This window comes from Lutjanus erythropterus, chromosome 15, assembly GCF_056507025.1.
Source record: "Lutjanus erythropterus isolate fLutEry1 chromosome 15, fLutEry1.hap2, whole genome shotgun sequence".
Classification (NCBI taxonomy): domain Eukaryota; kingdom Metazoa; phylum Chordata; class Actinopteri; order Lutjaniformes; family Lutjanidae; genus Lutjanus; species Lutjanus erythropterus.
Window position 1 is genome coordinate 2,583,400 of NC_139331.1, and position 22,278 is coordinate 2,605,677.

General features: G+C 37.6%; 1 protein-coding gene across 1 annotated transcript; it reads right to left on the bottom strand.

Moving 5' to 3' along the window:
- Positions 1 to 866: 866 nt before the first annotated feature.
- On the bottom strand, positions 867 to 21,132 carry LOC146313872 (histone deacetylase 2). Its single transcript, XM_084736999.1, has 14 exons — positions 20,953 to 21,132; positions 16,876 to 16,988; positions 16,596 to 16,713; positions 14,520 to 14,594; positions 11,382 to 11,520; positions 11,060 to 11,201; positions 10,802 to 10,894; positions 9,775 to 9,883; positions 9,541 to 9,681; positions 7,671 to 7,779; positions 6,182 to 6,312; positions 4,776 to 4,931; positions 4,631 to 4,688; positions 867 to 1,269 (listed from the first exon to the last, which is right to left on the bottom strand). The coding sequence occupies exons 1-14, from the start codon at positions 21,005 to 21,007 to the stop codon at positions 1,239 to 1,241; spliced, it is 1,470 nt and encodes a 489-aa protein (XP_084593125.1). The 5' UTR covers positions 21,008 to 21,132; the 3' UTR covers positions 867 to 1,238.
- Positions 21,133 to 22,278: the final 1,146 nt, after the last annotated feature.

The following is a 22,278-nucleotide window of genomic DNA, read 5'->3' on the forward strand; positions in this document are numbered from 1 at the left end:
AAATAAAACCTCAATAATAAGTGAAAACATTTAAAATTTAGAGAGCCGGAGCACCTGGAAGGATGTGAGTTTTTAGAACAAGATTTTAAAATTTAAATGGATTTTTACCTAATTTTTAATAATAATAATAATAATAATAATAGTGATAACTATGGCTATATCAATGTTGTATCTTATAATTTACACTTTTTATTTCCCTTTTAGTTTTTCTCAAGACTTTTTCTCATAATTAAGATTTTTTTTTAACTTTTCTTTAACTTTTTATCTCATAATTTTGACCATTTTAGCTCACAATTTCAGTTGTTTATCTTATAATTATGACTTACCACAGGAGTTCTTATACTGGAGGAAGTGGGCTTCTACAGGAGCAGGACATAAATTAGTATCACTGATTAACACCTGTTTGCCCAACTATTATGGTTCAATACGGCTGCCACGTAAACAGTCTATTAGAGTTGTAGTATAATGCACATGTATTTTTATATACCTTTTTTTAGATTTTCCATTTTCCTTCTCAAAAATAATGCTGATAAATGGGGTCTACAAATAAGTGTTAAAGGGACGGCATGTAAGAATTACAGGGTTCTGTTGTCACAATATGGCAGAAAGAGAATCTAATATTCCTAAGTGTGTTTTCATTAGTGTATGATCACCTGAAAAGTCACCATGTTACATGTTTCTGCAGTAGCCCAGAATGGACAAACAAGACAGAAACTGGCTTTAGACATGGACTTTTGAGTTTCACAGCCAACGTATGGCCTCCTATATGCTTGGAAGGGGAAGGTAAGGCAAGGTGTTCATTGCTAGATACCACTAAATCCTACACACTGGTCCTTCAAAATTCAAGAATATATGAGACAAGGGAATAGTATAAAAAGTTTTATTGACAAATGCAAAATATTAAAATTTAAAACATGAAATCATTATAAGTTCATCTACAGGTTTACCCACAGTTTCCTAAAAACAAGAAAGTCCAGGTTTCCTTCAGAAGATCAAGCACATTGGAATAAAACGGTTCAAAGGGTATCAAAGGACATAATATGGCAAAATTCAAGTGGTGGATTCAAGAAATCCACTGGTACACTACGCAAAGAGAGACAATTCACAAGAGATTTACAAGTAGAAAATGGAGAGTCATAATAAATATAATGCTTCTGGCTGGGATTCAGTGAAGAGTTGGATCCTTGAGGAAGGACAGCACCGTCGACTGGTGTTTGTGTGTCGAGGAGAACAACAATTCAGGCACTGCTGGTCTGCTCAGTCTTCACACTGTAAAATAAAAATAAAAGCTGATCTCAGTTGGAGATTAGTTTGAAGGTTTAAGAGAAAAAGATGCAGTGAGTTACATGGAAACAGATGGAATTTAAATTGTACAAATCAAACATTTGAAATGCAAAGGCTATCAAAGCGTATTCAAGCGAGTGACAGAAAGTCATTCTGCCCTTCAAGTTGTCTGATGCTCACAAAAAGCTCAGGAAGTAATGAGCAGTGATTGACTGACTGGAAACTGGACTCCATCTGTTCTTAGTAACTTCATGAACAAGAAATGTAGGAGTCCTGTATTGGACTTTGATTGGCTGCACTCAGATGGTGTCTTTCCAATAGCAATGTATTGAGCAGCAGAACACAGCTAAACTCTAGTCAGCAAGTTAACAGAGAAGCAGCCGCTTCAGTCCCTCATGTGTGTCTACACAGGATGTGTTCAGGCACAACATTAAGTGTAGGTCACCCGTATTTTGGCAGCACTCAACCCAATACACAACTGTAGTAATCAAGACTGTCAAGGTACTGATACTTTTTCAATACTGTGTGTTTAAAATGATCTGATACTAATATACAATTGCATCAGAAGGACCAAAGCTATAAAAATACATTTAAAACAGAAGAAATCAGACTTGAAGTGTAAAGATATGCTCCAGCTAATGTTTACACTCATATAGTGTGTAGATAAGCAGCCTGTGTAGACAGCTGGATTGTTTAAAATAGAAGTGAATCTGTTCTTTCAGACGTTTATGAGACAGTCAACTAACAAATGTGTCTGGATTTGCCTGCTGGAACAATAAACACACCACTGTCAAAACACCAACCTTCTGTACATTTACAGGATTGTGATATTTTATTTTATTTTTTTTTTTACTAGAAATGTCTCACAGCTCTCTGGTGATTTCCCTCCAGCCAGCTGCTACTTTATTCAAGTTTTTGTAGTCGCAGTTGTCTGTAACATATTTACAAACATTTTAATAAATCCTAAAATGACCACGATGTGTCATCAGAGATCAAAGAAACATGTTAAGTTGAAATAATTGCTTCAACTCACATCAACGCTGCAGCCACAGTGTCCTCCTTTGAAATTTCCATTCCAGACCAGAACAACTGTTTTGTACATCCGCTTTATGTTAATCAGAATTCAGATTGATGCTTAATTTTCGCTGCATGAGTTAGCATCTATTTATGAGTTGTAAGGGATCATTAATAATTTTGTAGACAGTGTAGATGTTTCTGACTGTTAATTTGAGCACAAAGTGTGTCAGGCAGTCACTGAACTCATCATTATTTCAGAGCAGTGAGCTTTTGTTTTCAGGATAACAGGCTGAACTTTACATTCACAGACAGAAGTTATAACAGCTGATCAACTTACAGTGGAGGACTCGTCCTTGCTTGTTATTTTCATGTCTGGGGAGCAGCAGACTGGAGGAAACTACTTAATTTACAGTTTATGGATCCAACTCACTATTTGGACTGCAGGACTCATTTTTGCACATGCAATGGCTGCATGTTGCTCCTTTCAAAGGGGATATCTTATATACATAACTCAGTCCCTCAAGGAAGTTGCAATGTTGCTATTGCAACAATTCACACAAATTCAACCAAGCTCTGTGAATTCTGCATGACATTGCAATTTTGTCCAATCACTGCAAGTTTTCAGCAAATTTGACCAACCATCATAGCTTACTGCAAATTCCACCAATCATAACAGTTCCCCCTGCAAATGTCACACAACTCAATGTTCAGTTTACTTTTAAATTTTTTGTATTTTGTGGTGTTATTTTCCCTGGACAATTTGCCTTGTAATTTTTAATGAATTACCATAATTTCCGGACTATAAGCCACTACTTTTTTCACACGCTTTGAACCCTGCGGCCTAAACGATGCGGCTAATCTATAGATTTTTACGAGCTAACGGCCTCCAGGGGGCGCTCTAGCAGGAAGCACAGGAGCGAGACAGGTGAAAGAGAGAATGCACGGGGGAAGATGCTAGTTTGACTGAGTTTTGAACAGTTATTTTGCGCATCATGCACACACCCTCATCATGGAAAACACACGAAGAAATGCATATGATGCAGCTTTTAAGTTAAAGGCAATCGATCTGGCTGTCGAAGAAGGAAATAGAGCTGCTGCACGTGGACTTGGCATCAATGAATCAATGGTGACTTTTCTGGTTGGTTGGTTATTTTTTTACCCAGCCATGTTACTGCCGTGTTACTGCCGTGTTACAGGCACTGTTCGGAAAGAAACATTTATTTAATTAAAAATTTTAAAAAATCTTTCTGTATAAATATCTCATGTTACAACATGGACACCTGTGGCTTATAGACAAGTGTGGCCTATATATGTACAATTTTTTTTTTCTTTTTAAATTTAGTTGGTGCTGCTTATATTCAGGTGCACCCAATAGCCCGAACATTACGGTACACAAAAAATGATAACTTTTCTTTGCAATCTTCACTTGCTTCCAAAATTTCAATGCAAAAAACGCCACATCACACATCACAGTTTTTTAGAACAACTGCTGTGAAATCAAGCATTTCAGGCTGCAACAATCCGAAAAACCGCCTGCAAAATCTGAAATAATAACTCCTCATGTCAACATGATGAATCAAACATTTCTCAGCGCTCTTAACACCAGCAACAAATAGAAACAGGGTTTCCAATGTAAGTGCAGCTCTGAACGTCGCACCGTGTCATGTTATTCTGTGCTGTGCTGCTTGTGACCAGTTAGGATATTCCAATAGAAAACAATGCAGCCAAACAGATTTTGACACTGATGCTCACTTGTGCGGCATCCAGTTAGGACGCAGTTATATTCTGTAATAACCTGTTTACTGTGAAATCTGTTTACATGCACCAAGCCAGATTTTTTCTCTACACCAACCTTACTTGTCTGTGACTGAATTTTATCATTTTACCGACTTACAGATGGTCATTAGTTTTAATCAGACTTTGTCAGCGTGATGAAAGGAAAGATCATGACATTAAGTATGCATCTTTGTATTCAATCTAAATTATTTCAGTTAATACCTTCCCCATCTTTGCACAAACACACATGTAAAAGGCCAAATTAGAAACGTCCAAATATCCATGAAATCTGTCTTAAATCTAGTTCCAGTAGTTAGGTTTCTCTAACGCCCTTCCACAGGAAACCAGGTTTACAGAAAACATTACTACATAAAGCAGACTGTAACTGTGATACTTAAGTACACATGTGCAAGTACTGCCAGTCAGGTGTGAAACAGGCCCACACTGCTCTGAAAAATGCATTTAGCTGTGAACTAAGTAAATACAGAAATACAACAGAAAAATGCGTGTGGAGACGAGTTGTTGGACAAATAATAGTAGAGAGGTTTGTCACCTTTTGGAGTCAGTCTTCTCAGCACTGCTGTCCTTTGTCTTCTCCTCCTCTTTTATCTCTGTGGGAGGACAGAAAACAAGAACATCATTAAGAGCAGCCCAGCAGTATGGACTAATTCCTTAGTGTCTGTGTTGAGAACACTCACCAGTTTTCTTCTCCTCTCCTTCCTTCTTGTCTTCGTCCACTCTGGGCCTTTTAGCTCCCTTCTTGTGATTGGCCACATTTTTCCTTCCTCCTTCGCCCTCGTCCTCAGAGTCAGAGAACTCTTCGTCGCAGGCTATCCTCTTGTCTGTGGCCCGGACTGAAATCACATGACGAGCTCGGATCAATGACAGGGTTACTGGTGAAAAACACGGAGACAGACACTGATAGTGCCATGCTTGAGGAAGTGTTCAGAAACATTTGTGCATGGAGGAAAACCTGACAGCTGCCACCGCTGACAGAATTTACTGCTCAATTGATCGTCTGTCTTGGAGGTAATTGTTGTTTGACAGTTGTGTTGTCGTAAATTCAGCCACCGGGTGAGACAGCAGGAATGCTTCCTCAGTTCTGGGATTTGTCTCATCTTGTCATGGCATGACATGCATTATTATTTTTAGTTATCAGAAATGCCATCAGTTGGCATCTCTGTGGCAATACAGTTACATGTAGGGATGTCCCGATACAACTTTTTCACTTCTGATACGATACTGATATTGCAGCCTTGAGAATTGGTTGATACCGATATCGATCCGATACGATATCAGCACAAATCATACAGACTTTTATTACTTATTTTGTAGTGTGGAATGTTAGAAAAGGCTTGATCAAGTGATGTTACTCAAACAGAGAACAATAGTCAGCAACCAGAGTCACCTATGGATAGAAGTGCTGAAGCGGAAAAATGGAATGCTTATTGGAGCGCTTATATCGGAGATTTTAGATGCAGTCCGATAAAATCCGATATTCTTTTTTTGGTTGATATCGGACCGATATCCGATATCAATATTGGATCGGGACACCCCTAGTTGCATGCTCTAGGGCAGGTTGTATGGAAAAAAGACAAAGGCATGTATTCTTTGAACTGGTGACTAATTTTCCTGTCATAAATAACATACCACAAATTTAGTCCGCATGTCAAAGGGATTGTCAACACATAGCAACTATGTATATGAATGTCAGTGTGAAATGTCAGGATGTAAGAATCATGCTGATGAGACATTTTGAGCCTATAAAACAAGAAAAAGCTAATATTCATGGCTGTGTCCACTTTTATTGTTGTTCTACCTTTTCTTTCTACCTGGAAAAAACTTTGAGTTGTGACAACAGCTCACTGGGTGATGCAACGGGAACACAGATTCTTTACATATCAGTCATAATGCTACGCTAAAGTAAATGTTACAACATTATATTAATCAACAAAGCCCTCCATTTCAAGAGTAAGCAATAAATAGTATTTGTCACAAACACATTATTGTGCCACAGATGAGCTTGACAACAATTAAACGCGGGTATATTAACTCATTCCCTCTGTATGCAAGATAACAGATAACGTGTTAATGGTGGTCTTACTGGACAAGCGTTTGTCAGGATCCTCCGTGTCCTCGTCCACAGTGTCATCTGGGACAGCGTCCTCTGGGATGGCCTGCATCTGCACTCCAGGAGCATGAGGCAGCATCCGCAGGTTCTCAAACAGCCGCTGCCTGAGCAATTACATAAGCCAAGCCGACACAATCAGATAACCACCATGAAAAGTTTTACATCTATTATTCAAGTCAGCCTGAAACGCTGGTGATGTAGAAACTTTAGTTTCACTCATGTCTGCATCATTTAAAACTGAAATGTGTGATGAAAAACTGTTGATCAGGTTTGAAAGACAGCAGCTGCTCATACTTCCTATCTACTTCACTACTTCATATTCTCTGTCTTTGTTAAATAGATAAAGGGGAGAAATTATAAAGATTTTTTTTCTGGCTTTTTGAGGAGCTTAGGCAGTAAAACGTCATGTTTCTTGGCAGTAGATGAGGCCACGAAAACACATTCTAAAACTAGACAATTAAAATTAATAGGGTTTTATCTGATATTGTTGGTGAAAAATATCAAAAATCACTACTGATTATATTGTACATGTCTAGTTGAAAGTCAAGCTAAAGAAAGGCTGCACAATTATGGCTAAAATTATAGTCTGGATTACACTGATCAATATTGAGATCCTGATTATTTATCATGATTATTCATTGATTTTAGAGACAAAATATTTTTATTGCACTTTCACACTTAAACAGAGCAATGCTTTCATTTCATGATTGTGCAACATACCTGAATCAAAGTAAGACTGATTCTTATTCACAGTGCATCTCCTCAGAGCAAAATAGAAATACATTGTACCAAAATGTTTTCCACGCTATCAAATCAACAGAGCTGCTTTCACTTTCATGTTTTGCTACATTCATATGATGCTGCAGCTGTACAGGGATGTTATGGATGTATGTATTTTTTCAGTTGGTTTAACAAGTTAGCTGTTTTGCTTTGTGGTGCAGACACACAGTCGCAAACACTGTTTCTATATGATTTGTTCTTGCTTACTATCACTCGCCCTAAATCCAAAAAACTTCTAAACAATGGATGATGATCCATTTCTAGGGACTGGCTCTTCACCCTCTGCTTTAGACATCTGATTTTTTTCATTTTGGTTGTCTGCTCCCTGTTGAATATTTCTCTTCTACTCTGGACTGCAGCTGCAACATCTCTATCTCAACATTTCTATGAGCTGAGCACACATTTTAAATGTCAAAATTTCAGACAATTATGATCATTTAATTGTGAGAAGTCAAAATTATGATTCAGATTAAATATTAGATCAACTGTGCAGCCCTAAGCTAAAGATTTCAAGTTCAAGAATACATTTTCTGACCAAAAATATTTTAATGAACACATGACACCTTCATGATGGTTGCCATAAATATTAGAACAGGGCTCCTCAGAGGATAATTAACAAGAAAAAACAGAATGATTCCTAATACTTTGCTAAGAAACAGTCCTATAAAATGAGGGTACATACTTGATCTTGTCCATGTACTCCTGTGTGTTCTGGTTGGTCATGTTGGACGGGCTGATGTGGAGCTTGAAGTCCGGCCCAAAGTACTCAAAGTAGTCATTGTATGGCAACTCTGCAATAGAAACATTATTGAGAAAAGTAAGCAAACTGAGCCAAGATGAACACAGCTGGGGGAGATTTATATGCCGCAGATAAAACAAAGTGTCAAATTATGAGTCGTTTGGAATGAAAAAGCAGCGATAACACACCTGTTAATATGATTTACTGAGGCTTTATAACCTGCACTGATCCTCACTGAGGCCACGATGGATTAGAATGAGCAGCGGGGGTCACTTAATGTCCTGAAATTCCATTAAGAGAACTGCTGGCCCATTCGACAGCCTGTGATTACATCCCCTCTCTTTATGTTACACACATTCAGTGGAACAGACAGTTTGCTGACTCAGCTCCCTGCACGCAAAGGTAGCAATCAGGCTGTCCCTTTGCAGAGGTGAAGTCGTATAATATTCCCTGATACCCCATCACCTCCACCTTCAGTTCCCCAACACAGGGGGAGGGAGGTCGATCAAGAGAGGTGCTGCAGACATTTAAAGCTTTCACAGTTTCTGGTTTCAGTGTTTTGGTTCTAACCTGATGCTCATTTTGATGCCTCCTATTGTTCAATCAGAACTCATTTCATTACACAAAAGAGTCAATTATATCTTGGATCAGATCTACACATTCTCTCAATACAATGAGGACATGGCTGATTGAATATGAAACATGAAACGTTCATAATCATTTTCAGAACTTCTCAGTGATTATAACACAGTTTTGTGCCTGAAATCTGTGCAGATGTCATGGAGGGGGAAAAAAACTCATATAGACTTTGTGCTTTCAAATGAATCCTTTGGGCACAGAAATTGAAACACTGCATTAAAGACATAGTGACTGAATTTTCATTTTGGGGTGAACTATCTACTCACCCTTATGAACGTCAGGTTTAGTTTTTTTTAGTCCACAAAACACTGCTGGAGTTTCATAGGGAAACTGTGCTGCAGTATCTCCCAAACCATGGAAGTCAATGGGGACCAGTTTTCAAATGTTCAAAAAAAAAAAAAAAATAGAATAAAAACATAAATGTCTATGCTTCCTAAAGCCATGACATGCTGTTCACTCGCATGAGCACACTGTCACACCACACACCCAGTTCAGACCGTGTGCACACCACATGAACATGGCTTCATGATCCTCAGTAAAGATTTAGGCTAATAAAAACATGGTGGAAATGACATCTTTCAAGTCAACTTTGCTGTAGGAGACTTGCATTACACTAGACTAACAGTATGGAGGCATTTTATTTTCATTCTTTTATCAAAACAAAACTAAATCCAACTGGCTCTGGCTCAGTGGTTTAACAGTCCGTCTACCTCTAACACAAAGACCCCATTTACACCTGGTATTAAAATTTAATAAATGTGATCTGTATCTGGAAACATTGTCCACATGTTTATGTGAGGTGTAAATGTGTCATGACTGGAATGTGACTGGATCTGCCTCACCATACCAGGAGGTATTCATGCTGTGATATCTTAACATTTAGACTCATGTGGCTCAAGTACCAACATTGCTCAATCCAATAATTTTCATACTGCAGATTAATATCTCTCACTAAACCCTCCCTGCCTCCAGTTTGTAATGCAGCCTCTCTGTTACAGAGGCACAGATCACTCAAGCTATTTCAATCAAGTGATCTGTCAGACTTGATTGACAGCTGTTGAACAGTTCAGGACTCAGCATCCAGTTCTGCTCTGGTCTTTCACTCACCTATTGCTTATCAGAACACATCCTTGCTATTCATTGATCTGTTTTTTACATGGAATCTGGAACATACCATCAGGGATGTCTGTGTCCAGAGCGACGGCAGTCTCGTAGGTCCAGCAGCGGGCCACATTGCGGATGGTGTATCCTCCTCCACCCAGCATGAGCAGTGGGAGGTTGAAGGACTTCATGTATTCCACACACTTGGCATGACCTGATAAAACCAAGAGGCACAATATAACACTTCTAGCATGGTTTGTGACGTCCATTCATCACTCATTCAGCTTTATGTTTTGCGTGTCTGTACCGCGGATGGTGAGGTTGAAGCAACCGAGACGGTCTCCAGACAGAGAGTCTGCACCGCACTGAAGGACCACAGCACTGGGCTGATACATCTCCATCACCTTGGCCATCACCTGCAGGACGACAGTACAAAGTCACACTCATCCACTCCACACACCTGGCTAGGTCAAGCCCCTCAACCCTAATGTAGTTACTGATGCCTATGTCACTACCACAGCAACCCATACCTAAACCCCAAATAGGTTGGTTATGTCTGGACACACAAACCCAATCTGACACTTGCAAATTAGAGTATAAAAAGTCAGTCTTAAAGATTTGCTTGCAGTCTGAACAAGGCCTTATGGTGAGCTCAATTTTAAATGATCAAGGTAATTAAATATTGGAGTCACTCAATTCTCATTAAGTCACACACATATAGTAACTTAAAGCTGGATTTCTAGATTTTTCTTGAGGCTGTTGGAGACAGCAAAAAAATCCAAAAACCCAATTTGTAAAGTTGTCTTGACAAATGAGTTACAAAACTGTCACAACTGAGACATCAGGCAGAGACGGAGCAACACAAACATTTATTTGGAGTCATGTTCCTGACACCTGATGAATCTAAGTCCAGTATTCAAGTTTCCAGCAACTCATGAGAAAAACCTGTCTCTGTAGCTGCTTAATGTTAAAAGATGGCAAAATGCTCTGTAGAAATGAGAGCAACAGTACAGCTGTAACCTACAACTGACCCTTTCACATACATGTAGTCATTATATCCATTGTCAAAATAAAGACAGTGCAGATAGTGCAGCTCTGAGTCTCATAACTTTCATATAATGTGAGGTATTAACACTGGAATAACAGGCAACACAAGTCACAGTCAAGGTCATTCAGCTGTTTAAGTTTTCCTGGTATTAAGTTCACCTATCTTCTGAGCAAACATGACAACATTGTGTTTTATGATGGATCACTGAATCAGATCTTGTGAATTCTGAAAACATTAAATATTTGCAGAGACTGTCATGTAAAAAGGAGTCCAGTGTTGTACTCACAGGCTTAAAGATTTGCTCATATGACTCATCATCGATGCCATCACGCAGCGGGAAGTTGACAGCGTAATATTTGCCTTTTCCAGCTCCAATATCCTGAATAAAGACGGAGACAATGAAAGAGAAGACAGAGAAACAGATATTATAGTATCAGTGTGACAGAAGAAAGGACAGGACTCCTATGCTTTCAAGTATACACAAAAACCTTAACAAATAAAAAGTATTGTTTTGTATTGAAGTATCTGTCAGGTGGATGCTCACCCTGAGATCTCCAGTCCCAGGAAAGTACTCCCCATATTTATGGAAGGACACAGTCATGACCCTGTCTGTGGTGTAGAAGGCCTCCTCCACTCCATCCCCATGGTGGATGTCAATATCAATGTACAGCACCCTCTGGTGGTACCTGGGAAAGAGGCAGGCAGAGCTGAGATATGTACACTGGATTTTCAAGAGAGACCTACAAATCAGGGCTCTGAGACTTTACTTCTGCTCTGATGAAGAACACTCTTGCTTTGGTTTACTGCGTTTTCACACATTTAGTTGGGCATTATGTGAAATGTCTCAAGCTCTTGGTGAGACTCACTTGAGCAGCTCCAGGATGGCCAACACAATGTCATTAACGTAGCAGAATCCAGAGGCCTCAGATTTCTTGGCGTGGTGAAGTCCTCCAGCCCAGTTCACTGCGATGTCAGTCTGCTGCCGGTTTAACTTCACTGATCCAGCTGTGCACGACACAAAACACTTTTGGTTTAGTCAAATCTGAATAAATATATATATGTGACTGATAAAACATGACAGATCTAACGGAGCCTACACTTTAGACATTTCCCAGCAGGATCTAACCTCTTCCACTCCACCCCCTTTTTTGTCATTTTTGCGGGGGGAAGAAGGTCAACAATGTGCGCCATATAGAAGTGGTATAAATCATCTGAGAACATGGCGATTAATTTGAGATGCAGCTCAAGTTATTCTAGTCATAAATCTGTAATGTTCTGATTAGCACCTAATCAAATTTCTCATTAGCATGTGTTAAAAAACAATACTAATATTGCATAGTATTTAAAGTACCTATAAGCTATCATTATGTGCCAAGGACTTTTTTTTGTCAGGGAATCAAAAGTTAGGTAGCAAGAGCCATTTCTTTATTCTAGCTTTGTACTGTTCTGTACAATTCTGGTATTGTGACAACTCTAGATGAAAGTATATGATGTCCATTCCATGTTCAATTATGTCTTGTAAGTTGTTACAGTAGTTTTTGGGTTGATCTCATTCATTACACATTTGGTGCAAAATTTTTACCACTTAGGATGATTTATTTATTTTTTTTAATGGTCAAAAATCCCTCAGAAAGACCATATTAAGATACCAAGACCTTGAAGAACACCAGAGAAAAATTCATGCTATGATTTGTTATCGAAAACTTTTGACATTTGGAGATGTCTGTAAGAACTGCACTTTTCTGTGATTGGATGGGGAGCACTTCATTCACACATGAATACATTTGCACTCATTAAATCTACAAGAGTCTCAGCCAGACTCAATTTATGCAGGGATATTCAAAATACAGCACTTTCCAAATAGGAAATAACACATTTATACTGCATGCAAAAACTGCATGAAACTCTTGGGTACCCATAAAATCCATTTTCTAACATATGTGGAGGTAAGAAATCAAAGTAAGCCGGTCATTAATATAATATTAATATCAGTCATTAATGATCATGTAGGTTGTGACTGACTCCATGTTGTGTACTCCAAGAGGTGGAAATAGCTAAAGTGATTAAAATGAGCAAAAATCACTAGATTTTTGACCAAATCCCTTGATATTGCAACAATATTATAGGGATGACTATATTTCACAAGATATCCACTGTAATGTGGATATAATGAGTAAGTGAGTAAAGGCAAATCATAGAACAGTCTGATAAGTTCAATGAATTAGTCTATTTTATGATAATACAGCCTTTAAAATCAGGAAAAGATGACACTTATGACATAACCTGATATAATGATATCTGAAATCTATCACAATATATAGTCTCAGATCACGATAATGATATAATTTTGATACACTGCCCAGACCTACGTCATGGGGCCCCTTTAGTATCTCCTTGGCAAAAATTTAGCCTGACCTTGGAGCATTATTTAGCCCCCTCACTGACAAGCTAGCATTGGTACTAACAGATACCTTAGGTCATGTAGTTTCACATGATATATCAGTATCTTCACGTTAGATTTCAAACTGAACCTGCTAAAGCCTCAGAAAGACAGTAACATAACGTTCTTAATTGGTTCTGATATATTTGTGGCAATTCTTACTGTTAAATGCAACAATACTGAACTCTACAAAACCTGCTGGCTTGAAACCATTACACCCTGTGGTATAGCCACAGCTTACAAAGTATTCCAAACTAAAGTTTGATCACAGTAATCGGGGGGCAGTTCAGTGAAGGCTGACCTCCAGAGTTACTATTGAGTGTCTGGTGAGTTTGAACATTTAGATTTAGATGTTCACATTTTAAAAAGTTAATTTCCCAGCCTGCTGGCTTCCTTTCACAAGGGGACATATTATGTCAAACTACTACTCCATATAGCAGGAGTAATGGCAGACAGCTAGCTAATCAATAATGCTTAAAGGTCCTGTAAAACGTTTTTCTTAATCGTCCTCTTACTCTGAGCAATGAAGGACTGCATCACTCAGTGGAAGAGGCTGATGGCCATAAAGTCTTTTTAATTTTCCTCCCAGAGTTACAACAGTTTGGTTAATTTAATTGACACGGTTCTTTCTGTGCTCTTCTCATCAGTTCGGTTGGCAGGAGTTGGTTGGTAAATGTACTTCCGTGCACCAGTCAGGATTTATCTGAATCACTATCCAATGACTGTTGTCAGATAGTTTGCTGATGTTGCCAGGCTGCCAATTAAACTGAAGAGATCGCACCCACACAGTCCTGATGAAGCAGAAGCTTTAACTTTGATCTGTTGTTTATTTAGACATGAATATTTAATGTAAGAAAGAAATACTCTGGATTGGATTTGAAACAGATTTTAGAGGCTTTAATGTTAAATGCCAGAAATTATTCTGTCAGCATGTTTATTATAGTTTACAGAGAATGTCATTTCTAAAAGATTCAGTTTTCAGAAGCATGGTAATGAAATCCTCTTAGCGATAGGGACAGACACACACGGACAAACAGGGTGACTACAGACTACTTTAGCTCATCTCTACTTTGCTCTGAACAAACAGTGATTTAGCGACAGTGTGAATACTATAAATGATGACCCTGTTAGAGTGATGTTACACTCATCTGTATAACTGATGAATTCATTTTCTATTAGAATATCATTTATATCACAATAATTGATAGTAGTCTCGTATTAAAATGTGGTTTAATAAACCATACTTTTGTGTTGTCTTTGCTAAATATGTCACTATGTCTAATGTGGTCATGGCTTTGACATCTTCTCTGTGCACAGGATGAAATGTCAGAGGCACTGATAAAAACAATTCTGTACATGTTCACCCTGTGATGGTGTGGTGACCTGTCAAGGATGTACCATGCCTCTCATCCCAGCATGCACTGGCTGATCCTGAACAGACCTCTGCCAAATATTTGATAAATATTTAAGCCATGCAGCTAGTGTTGGAAAAACGTCTAGTCTAGTTAGATCATTTCCAGGCGATAAAGTCCATCAGTTTTCTGAAGATATATTTTCCTCTTACCAGCAGAACCACCAGCGGAGAGTTGGCAGAACTCAAACAGGCCATCAAACACTGGACAGTCCTCTCCGACGTTGACTGCAAGATTAAAACAACAATCCATCAATTACTGCTGTGAGCACATGAACAGAACAAGAACAGCAGCTTGTTTTGAGTGCTGACGCAACAATGATGAAACCACTGACTTTTCAAACTGAAACTGAAAACCTCCACAGCTATCATCATTTGTGATGCGTTAAGCCGTTTTTTTTTTCAGCTGGCGACATGGTAGATTTATTCACAGGAAGTGTGTGCGGAGCAGAGAGAAAGAGCTGTGGTCACAATCTAACTCCATAATGGTAAAACATCTATCCAGCTAGTGACCATCCGCAGTCTTGTTTGCCTCCTTTCCCCTGTGTAAGAGTCTGCATTAACACATGCCCTCCACAATATGACTGGTTGAGTCACTTATCTTTTTCCCCAACTTGTAAAATAATTTTTCCCTCTGAGACTACATAATGGCAGTCTGACTAATTACTAGTGGTGGATTGTGACAAAGTACATTAAATTGAGTACTGTACTTGACTAATTTTTTTTGTATCTGTACTTTGAGTATCGATTTTTTTTGGGGAAACTTATGACTTTTACTCCACTAGGCTGGAAAGACAAATGTTGTAATTTTCACTCCACTAAGCTTTGAAGTCAGTGGATGAATTTTCTTTTCTTTTCTCAATAGTGATATTCTGTCACATTACAAACAATCACAGTAAACTACTCCTGCACAGTCAGTCAAGTGCTTGCTGCATTTTTTGAGCAGTTCAATTTGAACTTGGTGACAATGATGGCTCACCTGAGCACTCATGGGCACATCTGAAGTCCACGTTTGAGAGTTTTGTTTAAATAAAGATTCATATCGTTTTAAATGTTTACCGTGCATAAACTTGATCGCTGCCTACAAAAATTCCACGTCTAACCTGAGAAAGTATGTTGTGGTATGGAAATTCCAGATGAACACAAACCAAGTTGTCTGTGCTCGTAGTACCTGCACTCTCATGATATGACTGGTTAAATGACTTTTTATGGATTTTCCCTACATGCTGTCATGTTGATCCCAGGTCCTGTGTAAATCCACTGCTGACACATAACTTTACTAATAGTTAGATAGCGATAGAGCTGCAACAATTAATTAAATAATCAATTATTAATCAGTTAATAAATTAATTGGCAGCTGTTTTCATAATCGATAAATTGGATTGGGTATTTTTTTTAAAGTTTTTTTTACTCCTCTCAATAAACTGAATATTTTTGAGTTGTGACAAAAAAAGACATTTGAGGACGTCATCATGGACTTTCGGAAACATTTTTCATCATTTTCTGACAATTTTATGGACAAAACAACAAATCCATGAATCGAGAAAATAATCAACAATGAAAATTAACTGTTAGTTGCCGCCCTAGATAGCAATGTGACAAGTTAAGGTTACTCAAGTCCTTTCAGAAACATGTTTTAATCTTGTCTAATAACGTAACGTAAGTATTGCAGGGACGAGTACCTAGTATTAAACAGGCCCTGGAGCCATTAAAAAGAAAATGTACTTTTGAATACATGAGTATTTTTAATAACAAGTACTCCAGTGCTTTATCTTGAGTAAATATTTGACCGAACAACTTTCACTTTTACATATTATATATGTGACCAGAATCTATACTTTGACTCAAGTAATAGAGTCGTGTACTTTTTCAGCCTCTGCTAGTTACCACAAAGCAAACAAGCAAAGTGATTTTGATAATCCAATAATTACTTAAATCATTTATCAAGACAAAATACCAAAAATTCACTACTCATAGCTTCTCCAATGTGAGGATGATACTTTTCTCTTTTTATCTTTCATTGTAAATGGAATACATTTAGGGTTTGTCACACAAACACATACATTTTCAGTAACATATGTGCCTGCACATTGTCTTAATGACAATAAAATTCAATTAATTCAAGTTCAATTCATCAGTGAAGAAATAATCAAGTGACCAGATGATGAAAATAATGGTTACTTGCAGCTTTAGTGAAAACCCTGTATGAGGAGCCTGCAGAATACTCACAGCGCTGCATCTGCTTGCTGAACTCGGACATGTTGTCTGGCCGAATGGAGCGGAGGAACTTGATGTAGTCGTCACTGTGATATTTTGTCATCTCCTCTGCTGTGGCTTTGTGTGGTCTCTGAAACACAAAACAACAAAACAAAGCAGCTGGATGAAAACTATGGGAGAAAACAAGATGACTACAGCTACATCCATGTTTTATTAACATGTCACATTCTGTTCCAACAGTGTAGCAGACAGTAAAGGATGTTATGATATCATTTAGTGGTTAGAAACATACATAGATCTCCATTTTCCTGTACAGTCCATAGTTCAGAAGCAGGTTGTGAGTCATTCGGATACGATGTGGCTTCATAGGATGACCTTGTCCATAGTAATAATTTCCTATGTCACCTGCAAAAGGAAACATGACCAGTTAAAGACCACATGCACAAGCAAACAGTGTGTATGTGTCATGGTCCGTCTAATAAGGAGAGCTCAGTCATACAGACAAAAATCTAATATGATTATTTTTGAATAATGGTAATAATGGTACGAGAAGTCAAAGAAACAAATCACATTTTACAGTGACCAAAATCCCTGATAGTGTATGAATATATATCCAGATGCTGATGAGCCCCATTGTTACTGTTTACTTCCATTGCCTTTAATTGGGTCATTCATGACAAATACTTTGCCATAGAAGCAAGTGGAACAATATTAAATGTAAACAGATCTCTATATGAATCCAAACCAACACAATTTTAAGATTTGTCACATGGTCCACATGTCCAGGGTTCAATGTTAATGTTTTTTTCACTTGTCTGACTGAGCAGAAATGTACTTGCCTGAAGTCAATTTTTACTTGCTCACATACAAATGGTGTTATTAGCAGTTATTGAATAAAAACAAAGACCTAAGTGAACTGTTAAATGTTAGAAAATAGTGAGGATGTCCATGTGTCTTCAAATGTCTCATTTTGTTAGTTTAATATTGAAGTAAATACAGAACAGTTGGATATTTGAGAGTCTGGAAAGAGCATTTTCTTCCATTATGTATGAAAAATTACTTTAACAATTGATCGATTACTAGAGCTACCAGGATTAATCTAAGATCTGAGGAAGTCATCTTTGGTTTGAGGAAACAAGGAGATATTTTTCACCATTTTCTGACATTTTAAAACAAACAATTAATAATCAATTTATTGAGAAAATAATCGACTGGTAAATCGACCACGAAAATAATCATGGTAATCATAGTCGCAGCCCAATGGATTACAATAGTCCAAAGCAGTTTAATTGTTTCATTCTTTTTTAACACTTGCCCAACGTAGCTTTTTACTTGACCAAGTCAAGCGGATAATCCTTATTGTTGAGCCCTGAATGTCATGTTACCAGAATTTTAAACTTCAATACATATATATATATATATATAAAAAGATACTCAATACCTCTTTGATACCACAGCAAAAAAGGTAACACAAAACAGGATCATTTTTATTTGGTCCAGAAAAAGTTACTGAACATTGTCTGGTTTTGCTGCAAACCCACAATAAAGATTAAACTGAAGTTTTGAGCGCTTAGATAATTTTACCTGGCTTCTGTACTAATACTTCTTGTACTAATACTATTGAATGCAGGCCTGCAACGATTAATCAATTGTTAAATTCATCACCAACTATTTTGATAATCTATTAATTGTTTTGACTCATTTTTTAATTTAAAAAAAATGTCAAAATTCTCTAATTTCAGCATCTCAAATGTGAATATTTTCTGGTTTCTTTAGTCCTCTTATGATAGCAAACTGAAGATCTTTGTGTTTTTGATATAACAAGACATTTGAGGACATCACCTTGGGCTTTGGAAAACACCGATCAACATTATCACCATTTTCTGACATTTTATGGACCTAGTCACAAATAGATTAAAAATCCAGTAATCAAGAAAATAATAAATAGATTAATCAGTAATAAAAATTATCATTTCCCTGTCCTAATTGAATGTATAATTAACTGAGATTGTCAAGTACTGATAGTTTTGACAACATTACTTCACAGATTTAAATATCTAAATAATTCTACACACTTCATGTTTCCACCTGCTGTCCTGAGGTGATCTAAAAGGTTAAGGGTGCAGCTATGATGCATTTTTTTTGGCCACAAATCCCATGAAAAGACCCAAACCAGCAATGTATTATAAAACTTAAAAAAAACAAAAAAAACAATGACAATCCAGCTTCCTATTTAATGGAAATTAATAGTTATTGACTGGAAGTCCAGAAACATCTGAGGCACTCTAATTGTGAATCTAAAATTCTTTTATAAGTACCTTAATGAAGACTTGAAACATGGTGGTTAATCTATGAGTTAATGAAGGATTTTCTGATTGACAATTCAATTAAAGTGCCTTGGATTTTTCTGGACTGCCAACCGATAACTATGGCCTACTACTTCCCCTGATTAGTAAAAGCTGGGTAGTCAATCACCTACTGGCACTATCCTTGAAGAGCACCTGATTTTTATTTTTATATTTCTAACTCTTCTTCTTTGACCCAGTGCAGCACTACTGATTTTTTCTTCTCACTACTTCCTGACTTCCCTACTCTGTCTGTGGCTCTCAGCCACAAGTCCATTGGTTCTACTGATGAAATAAATTCTTTAAGGGCTCATCACCAACATAATTTCCTTTTTTTTTAAAAGCTCAGCAATTAACATTATTGAGCCTTTATCCCCACGCCTTTCTCTTTTTATAGGCCTATTATTGGTAGCTTCATGTGACTACTACTGTCAATAAAACCATTGCTAATTATTATTATAGCGGCTGCTTTGCCACCATGACTATTCATCATTGTTGCTATCACATAATACAACTATTGTTTATGTTCTTAATGATCATTACTTCTTACCCTCAGTCTCTTATATATTCTCATTTGACTGTATTGGATTATACATGCCTCCACACTGCTATTATTTCTTAAAATGTTGTTACTCTAACACTATTACCATTTCTCTTATAGTAATTCATGAACACACACATACAAACACATAAACAGAACAGGATTGCAACTAATGATTATTTTCTCAATTAATCAATGAATAGTTGTTTGCCTATAAAATGTCAGAAAAAGATTTTAAAAAATGCTGTTAGGTATATCCCAAAGTCCACGATGAGGTCATCAAATGTCTTGTTTTGTCCACAACCCAAAGATATTCATTTTGCTGTCAGAAAGGAGTAAAGAAGACTGAAAATATTCACATTTAAGAAGGCGATAGAGAATTTTGACTTTTTTCTTGACTCAAAACAATAAATCAATTACAAAAATAGGTTCCAATTAATTTAATTGATCACTGTAGCGCTAATACAGACACATGTATCATGATGACAATTTCTATTGTTATGCAATCCTGCTTTGGCATATTGGTATTTGAGAACTGTTGTATTCTGTTTGGTTTATAAGTGAAAATAATAGCTTTGTACTCCAGTTTTTGGTGCACTTGCTTCACCATAAGAACCAGCACGTAGTTAGACAGATTCAACATGAGAAATCCATCATATAATATGGTCTGTGTGGTCACAGTGACAGTTTGGTCAATATTAGTGTACATTAACAACTCTATCCAACAGCTAAAAACAGTAAGCTCTTCCATCAAGTGACACCTTTTGGCACTGCTCCATTGTAAATGAATAGGAAAGCCAGCTCAGCAGTTACTTTGACTAATTATGTCCTCATTGACCTGAAATGCTGAGTTTAAAAATAAGTAATTCGTCTGGGGGAGGACAGGGGTACACAGTGTGGGGGGGGTCACGACTGTACGACCGTGCTCATCTGGACCCACAGAACCGGAAACACTCAGGAACCATCCGCACCAATTAGGCCTGAGCGGCACACTGAGCGTGAAATAGTTCCACATTTCGCTTTGTGGCGTCAAAAACATAACTTTGTCTCACTGAGTCCAAAGTTTGTCATCGTTTTTATGTTATTTTTTTCCAAGTTCATCTGAACAGCACAGTGCACAAAGCCTAGCCACGGCTGACACAATGATGATAATGAGTATTAGGATTAAGCACAATCACGTCATGCTAATTAAAACATCTTCAACATTAATTCATCCTAATTTTACGTTGTTTTTTACAATCTCATTCGCTCTACATAATGTGTAAGGTGCATGTAAGATTGACTACGTGCTTTTCAACCAGTTACCAACAAGCAGGGTGGCACTAGTTAGTGCCGTGGAGGCCATTCAAGCAGCTGGTTAGCTAACGTTAGCTTGTGTTAACGCCGTTCATTCACCCGCAGCACCAGCTAACCAAAGCAGCTAGCTAGCGGCTAACGTTAGCCTGCCTGTGCTCCTCACTCAGACACTCAGGAGGTCCCGTACCGTCATAGTAGTAGCAGACCTTCTTCTTAGTCCCACCGGCGGTCGTGTAAGCCATGTTTGGAGCACTTTTTCAAAAAGTTGGTGTGAATTGTCTTCAGCAGAGAGAGATGAGGATGGACGGCATCAACACAGAAGAACACACGGCGAAGCGGAGCAGCGTTGAATGGGAGGCGCAAGTGCACGGAGGCGGGGCGGTCAGTTACGTTACAGAGTAGCCTCTGGTTCCAGACAGACAGACAGACAGCAGAGAAAGGGTAAATAAGTTTTAAGGGGCCGACAGATACGCTACAAGACTATTAAGTATGTATAAGTATCAAAATGTGCTTGCTATGGCTAGTAATAGAATGTAACTCGAGTACTGTACTTGAGTACAATTTAAAGTAGGGGAGACTGGGGGCAGCTGCGACACTTTTGAATTTCTTACAGTTACTCAGAGCCCAGTGGCTCCCTTATGGCCGAAAAATATCATTATTAAAGTGTTAATAAAGTGATACTTGCATTCAGCAAATTGTGAAGCCTAAATGAAAAAAAGATCAATATTTCATCAACTAAAACGTGTGTCACAGTTGACGTCTACAGTTTAGCAGTTTTCCTCTAAATTTATGTCTATGAGGAAAATAAAGAATTTAGCAGTTGCAGCCTCAGACAGATTTTTTGTTTTCTTTTTCAGCCAGAATTGTCTTTTTCGATAGTAAAGGTCGCTGACCCCTGGACTAGACTAACCAAATCTTCATATATTAAACTTACATCGGTCTTCTAATTTTCCATACCATTAAAGAAGAAGTTAGATGTTGCAACTAACCCTTAACCATAGGGACAGTTGCAACGTATTAAAAATACATTAAAATTTGCTTTACTTTTGTTTTGTTTTTTTTTCTCGGCAAGCATAGTATTCTGAAAATATGAATTGTTTTACAATAATATTATAGTATTGTGTATTTATTTAGTACACAATACAACAGTTGTGTTTGATTATGCACAGAACATAGGCATACCTATCTTTCTGGAGGAATAAGAATTGTTGCAGTCCCCAGTCTACCCTACTTTACTTGAGTATGTTCATGCAACATTATATTTCTACTCCTTTACATCTCAGAGGCAAATAATGTATGCTCTACTCCACTGCAACAGCTTTAGTTACTAGTTACTTTTCAGATTACATACTCTGTCCAGTGAAAACTATGTATCTCAAAATGTGTTGATTTGCAACTGCTTTGTATTTAACATTTTTATCATAATACTGATGACATACACATAAGATCCAGTGGAATATTCTCAGCTATAATTTCTGAAAAAATCTCCTAAACAAACGTTTTACAAATCCTT

Excerpts from the sequence above, each read along its gene's own strand:
- LOC146313872 (XM_084736999.1), bottom strand. The coding sequence starts at position 21,007 with ATGGCTTACACGACCGCCGGTGGGACTAAGAAGAAGGTCTGCTACTAC. Across the intron at positions 11,202-11,381 it reads GCCATCCTGGAGCTGCTCAA|GTACCACCAGAGGGTGCTGT; the intron begins GTGAGTCTCACC and ends CCTCTTTCCCAG. Across the intron at positions 9,682-9,774 it reads CTTCAACCTCACCATCCGCG|GTCATGCCAAGTGTGTGGAA; the intron begins GTACAGACACGC and ends TGGTTTTATCAG.